Raw genomic sequence first — 5,856 nt, 5'->3', positions numbered from 1 at the left:
TAGATCTGTGTTACCTGCAGGAACTGGATGTGATCCTGTGTGTGTGAAAGCTGCTCCAGCTCAGCGTCTCTCCTCCTCAGATCATTGATCTCCTGCTCCAGTCGCTCCAGTCGTCCTTCAGCTCGACTCACTGCAGTCTTCTCCTGATCTCTGATCAGCCGTATCAGCTCAGAGCGGCTTCTCTCAATGGAGCGGATGAGCTCAGTAAAGATCCTCTCACTGTCCTCCACTGCTGTCTGTGCAGAGTGCTGTTAGGACACACAGTGATTCAGGCTTCAGTGAGTCTGAACTGAGACGGAGACAAACTTCTCTTCTTCTCCAGACTCACCTTATGAGACTCCACAGCCTCTCTCAGCTGCTGAAGATCTTTCTCTCTCTGCTGGATTCTCTGCTGGAGCGTCTTCTGCGTCTCCTTCAGCTGCTTCTGCAGGACAAACAGATGATAGTGAATCTCACAGAAAACTACTGGCACTAAATCATCATGTGAAGAGCTGAATCCAGGAAAAGTGGAGCTGATAACTCACGGCTGTAGGTTCAAACTCCAGAAAGGATGGCTGATCATTTATCACTATCAAACATGATTTATCATGAAGCATAAGGACTGTTTCACACCACATATGTAAATATTATAAAAGTGAATCTGACACAGACTGCTGTGTAATTCAGCTGCGGCTCTAAACAGAAAATAGATGAACTAAGTGAAGCTATAAATGACTGAAATTATCTGCATTATGACAGATTTACTGAACAGAAAGTCCTCTGTCACTGCATTTAACTTGTATTTTGACCATAGACTGTATAAAAACATGGACGTAGTGTCCGTGATGTCACCCGTAGGTTTCTGAAGAGCGTTTTTGAAGCTCAAAGTTGGCGGAGCCAGCCGTCACCGTGCGTCACTCCTGGATAATCAAAAATGGGCAAAGAGGCGGGAGCTGGTTGCTGAAACCACGCCCACCTAGCTCAACGATGGGGACAGCAGCGGCAATCCACCTGTCATTCAAGTGGCCACGCCCTTAATTCTGCAGATCTTTAAGGTTTAATATAATTTAAACGGATAAGTTCTAAAAAAATTCACCCCCTCACAGTTGTGACGAAGGGCAAAATTAGCTATATAGACCAAAACCACTTTTTGTACCAGGCTGTAAAAATATGTTTCCTGCTGTAAAGCTGGGCATTTTAACATGGGGGGTCTATGGGACTGACTCCTTTTTGTAGACAGCCTCTAGCGCAGGGTTCCTCAAATCTTGCCCTGGAGGGCCAATGCGCAGCATGAGTTTAGCTCCAACACTGATCAAACTTACTTACCTGCGAATTTCTAATGATCCTGAAGACATTGATTAGCATGGTCAGGTGTGTTTGATTAGGGTTAGAGCTAAACTCTGCAGGAAAGTGGATCTCATGGGCCAGATTTGAGGATTCCTAGCGGCCAGTCGATGAATTACAGTTTTAGTCGCTTCCGTGTTGGTTTCACGAGAGAGACCGCAAGGTTGCCACTTAATTTTGACTGATATAACTATATATTTTGTCAAAGAACGGGTGAATAGTTCACTCCATTATTTTATGGTATTTAATCAAAATCTATTTACGAAAGATTTTGCTGATAAAGGTTTATGGTGCATTTTCAGCAAACAGTGAAACTCTTCTTGCAGCTGCTGTTCATTTCTGCTGTCGTGTGACATGTGAATGCTGTGAGCTGTTCATATGGTGCTGATATAAACACATATGAAACGAGTCTCAGCAATACTTCATCAGTGTCTAGTGTTAAATACCTATTTCTCTGTCCTCTGTGCTGCAGCTGATACAGTGTCGTTGTTTTTATGTTCATCACACAGCACACATATACACTTCTGGTCAGTGCGACAGAAAACCTCAAGGAGCTTCTCATGTTTCTGGCAGATCATCTCCTGCAGTCGTCCAGTGGCTTCAGTCACTTTGTGTGGCTTACGTGAATGAAACTCCTCATGCTGCTCAAAATGAGTTTGACAGTAAGATTCCAGACACACCAGACAGGACTTGACGGCTTTGTATTTTCTTCCAGTACAGACGTCACACTGCACATCTCCAGCTCCAGCGTAACAGTCAGCAGAGAGTTTGGCCTTCTTCAGTTTCTCCACCACTTCAGCCAGCATGGTGTTTCTAGGTCTTAGACTGAAGGTCTGTCTGCACTGAGGGCAGCTGTAGACTCTCATCTGATCCTCGTGATCCCAGCACTCTGTAATACAGCTCTTACAGTAACTGTGTCCACAGGGAAGGGCCACTGGATCCAGACACACTGCACACATGAACTCCTTCTGATCCACCAAAATTCTGGCTTCTGCCATTTTACTGCAGAAATACAGACACAAACACTCAACAGCTCAACTAATGCTTCAGTTTCTCTTTCCCTGAACTGATGAGTTTAAATACTTTACTGGTTCTGGGTTTGAGTGACGTGTGTAAAACAGGTTTGTCTGCGAGTCTGTAAAGCAGGTTCCTCATTCCTGCCGAGTTTAGTTTCGACACACCTGGCTGTTATTAAAGTAAACACAAAGACCTTGACTAGTTGATTCAGGTGCGTTTAATTAGAGATCAAACTAAACTCTGTGGGAAAGTGACACTTCTGGACTTTGAATGGGGAAATCTCATCTGCTTTCTTGTAAATTTATTTCAATAAATGAATATATTTATTTGCATTCATGTCTAAATGTTTATTAGCATTCATGACTAATTGTTTTTCACCCCTTGCCCACAAGAACAAGTGCAGCAATCTCCCCCCTGCGGCGTCAACATCAGCTCTAAGAACGCAACACCACAGCCATCAGCTTCCTGTAGAAAGTTGATGCACCCCGAAACTGTGATTGCAGGACATGCACTTCTGCCAGCCCTCTGAGGGATCATGACAGCCAGGTATGAGTTGCACGACACTCACTGCCTCTACTTCAGGACGATACTCTTCCTGAGTTGGGCACCCATGCTCCCTCTCGCTGTCCCACCACAGATACATTGACTGTTGTCTCTTTGGTGTCACTTGTACAGAGTTTGGGGACCTGGCTAGCGCTGTCCAAGCCATCTCGCTTGCTCATTTGGACAATCAAACTAAGGTACAGGATTCAGTCCCCCAGGCATCCCCCCAGGTTCAGCGACGGCCTTTTTACTTCAGTGGCAAACAAAGATGCCCCTATCCTGCATGTGGAGATTGCCGTCCTACTGTCTAAGGACGCAACAAAGCCTGTCTCACCGGCCGAGATGAAGTCGGGGTTTTACTGCCCTTACTTGATCATACCCAAGAAAAGAGATGGGTTATGACCGATCTTGGATCTGCGAGTCTTGAATCGGGGCCTGCACAAGCTCCCGTTCAAGATATTGATGCAGAAATACATTTTTGATGCAGAAACTCTCATACGTTCACCCCCAAGATTCGTTTGCAGTGATCATCCTGAAGGACACATACTTTCAGGTCTTGATTTTACCTCGACACACATTGATCCTTTGGTTTGCTTTTTTCCGTATGGACACTACTGGCCCACCCGGACCTGGTTTTCAGACCTGATGCTCCTCACGACAGCCTCTCCCTGATGGATTCCCCTGAGGATGGACCTCCTTTATCAAGAACGGGCACCATATGTCACCTGCGTCCAGATCTGTGGAACCTCCAGGTGTAGCTCCTGGACAGGACTCTGAGAACTTAAGTGGCCTGTCACAGGCAGTGATGGACACTATCACTCAGGCAAGGGTCCCCTCTACTAGGCAGGCATATGCACTGAAGTAGAGTCTGTTAGTTGAGTGGTGACCTTGTCAGTAAGACCCCCAAAGATGCCCGATCAGTGTTGTGCTTTCCTTTCTGCAAAAGAGGTTGAAGTGGAGGCTGTCTCCCTCCACCATGAAAGTGTATGTTGCTGCCATTCCGGCACATCATGATGCAGTGGACAGCAGATTCCTGGAGAAGCACAATCTGATCATCAGGTTCTTGAGAGGCGCTAGGAGGTTAAACCCTCCAAGACTACGCCTCATCCCCTCATCCTTGCTGGGCTACAGAAAACCTTTGAGTCGCTCGAGTCAGTTGAGCTTAAGATTCTGTCTTTTAAGAAAGTACTCCTGACTGCACTCTTGTCCATCAAGAGGGTGGGGGACCTGCAAGCATCTTTGGTCAGTGAAAGTTGCCTAGAATTTGGGCCGGCTGATTGTTGCGTGATCCTGAGACCCCGGCCTGGATATGTACCCAAAGTTCCCACCACTCCCTTCCAGGACCAGGTGTTGAACTTGCAAGCACTGCTGTTGCTGTGTCCCGTCTGCACCTTGTGGATTTACATGGACTGCACACAGAGCTTCAGAAGCTCAGACCAGCTCTTTGTCTGCTTTGGAGGTAGGGAAAGGGAAAGGCTGTCTCCAAGCAGAGTCTAGCCCACTGGCTAGTGGAGCCATGTCCTTGGCATACCAGACACAAGGTGAGCCGTGCCCCCAGAGAGTGAGAGCACACTCCACTCAGAGTGTTGCCTCCTCCTGGGCCTCGCTACATGGTGCCTCTCCGGCAGACATTTGCAGAGCTGCAGGCTAGGCCACACCTAACATCTTTGCAAGATTTTATCTCTAGGTTGAGCCAGTGTGTTGCGTACAAACAAGCAATAAGCAGGAGAACTGGCTCGGTGTCTCACTTGCAATGCCATTCCCTCTATGAAGGGATGTAAGCGCCATTTCTGCTCTTCCAGAGAGTTCCCCAGTCGACGAACCCTGACTCGAGTTCCTCCAGTACCCTGTGGCAGCCAGACTCAGTAAGGGAGTGTGGGGTAAGAGGAGCCATTTTTTTTATTTATGTGGTCCTCAAGATAAGGGAAAATGAGGCAGAAGAACAATGAAAGCATCTAAAGTAACAGAGAGTTTCTTGAGTTAATTAAATAAAAACTGAATTAGAATGAAGGAATAAATGTAACTGAAACTAATAAACATTTTGGTCAAAAGGTACTTGGCATAGTAGCTTTTCTGCAATGCCGAACAGACCATTAGGGACTACACATGGAAAGAGATATTTGATTATAACATGTATATATATGTATATATGACCATATTAAAATACTAGTGTACACTTCAGAGATTTAACATAACTTCAGTCCCTTATGGTGGGGTACGTTAAAACGCTGGCTCAAATTACTCCACAGCATTTGGCTCACTTTGCCCCATAGCTGCCATTTTGGAAAAAAACTAGCTAGCTTACCAATTCAGGCTAGTATTTAGCTAAATGATTTGAATGGTTTTATGTTACTAAATCACCAATATACCATCGTAAATATTTGTAGACCTGGATAAATTTGCTTTGATGTAACAGCCATTACATCTGTTATGCTAAAATTGTACTTTGACAAGCTCCTACGATTGCTGATTACTTCACATTACCCCACATTAGCTATACATTCCTACCGTAACTTCAAATGTTAGTCTATTGAAACTTATTTCTCTTACTTCTATCATCTCATTAACCAGTGGTTGGAGCAGAAGATCTAACATTAACTTGTAGGCTACAGTGAATTTTGTAAATGTTGTTCAGGAAACCTAAAGCTTCAATGACTTCAAATAGGGCTGACAACTTTTAAGTTCAGCCTGGAGTGAGAATTCTGGAATAATTAACAAGCCTGCGATTACTACCAGTCAAACATTTTTGAATTATAGATTTTTTAAGTTTTTTTTTTATTTTTTAAAGAATTCTCTTCTGCTCACCAAGCCTGCATTTATTTGATCCTAAATATTTTTTACTATTTAAAATAACTGATTTCTATTAGGAAATATTTTAAAATGTAATTTATTTCTGTGATTTCCAAGAACATTTTTAGCATCATTACTCCAGTCACATGATCCTTCAGAAATCATTCTAATATTCTGATTTGC

At 44.3% G+C, this 5,856-nt stretch overlaps 1 protein-coding gene and 1 long non-coding RNA gene across 2 annotated transcripts in view; both read right to left on the bottom strand.

Annotated features, from left to right (window-relative positions):
• Positions 1–55, bottom strand: part of LOC107573961 (uncharacterized) — a 2,757-nt gene extending 2,702 nt beyond the window's left edge. Inside the window, exon 1 of the long non-coding RNA XR_001607602.1 lies at positions 15–55. This is a non-coding gene — a long non-coding RNA (uncharacterized lncRNA). The remainder of the gene's footprint in view (positions 1–14) is intronic.
• A 345-nt stretch (positions 56–400) lies between these two features.
• Positions 401–2,665, bottom strand: LOC107573960 (E3 ubiquitin/ISG15 ligase TRIM25-like). The gene is made up of 2 exons (XM_016260425.1): positions 1,770–2,665; positions 401–424 (listed from the first exon to the last, which is right to left on the bottom strand). Exon 1 carries the CDS (start codon positions 2,319–2,321, stop codon positions 1,770–1,772), a length of 552 nt encoding a protein of 183 aa, XP_016115911.1. The 5' UTR covers positions 2,322–2,665; the 3' UTR covers positions 401–424.
• Positions 2,666–5,856: the final 3,191 nt, after the last annotated feature.

The sequence above is a fragment of the Sinocyclocheilus grahami genome, unplaced genomic scaffold, assembly GCF_001515645.1.
Source record: "Sinocyclocheilus grahami isolate Dianchi unplaced genomic scaffold, SAMN03320097.WGS_v1.1 scaffold2077.1, whole genome shotgun sequence".
In the NCBI taxonomy this organism is placed as follows: Eukaryota; Metazoa; Chordata; class Actinopteri; order Cypriniformes; family Cyprinidae; genus Sinocyclocheilus; species Sinocyclocheilus grahami.
The sequence above is the reverse complement of the archived record's forward strand: the minus strand, read 5'-3'. Positions and strand labels throughout refer to the sequence as shown.

What these genes read in the sequence shown, in the direction of transcription:
- LOC107573960 (XM_016260425.1), bottom strand. Translation starts at nt 2,321, where the DNA reads ATGGCAGAAGCCAGAATTTTGGTGGATCAGAAGGAGTTCATGTGTGCA.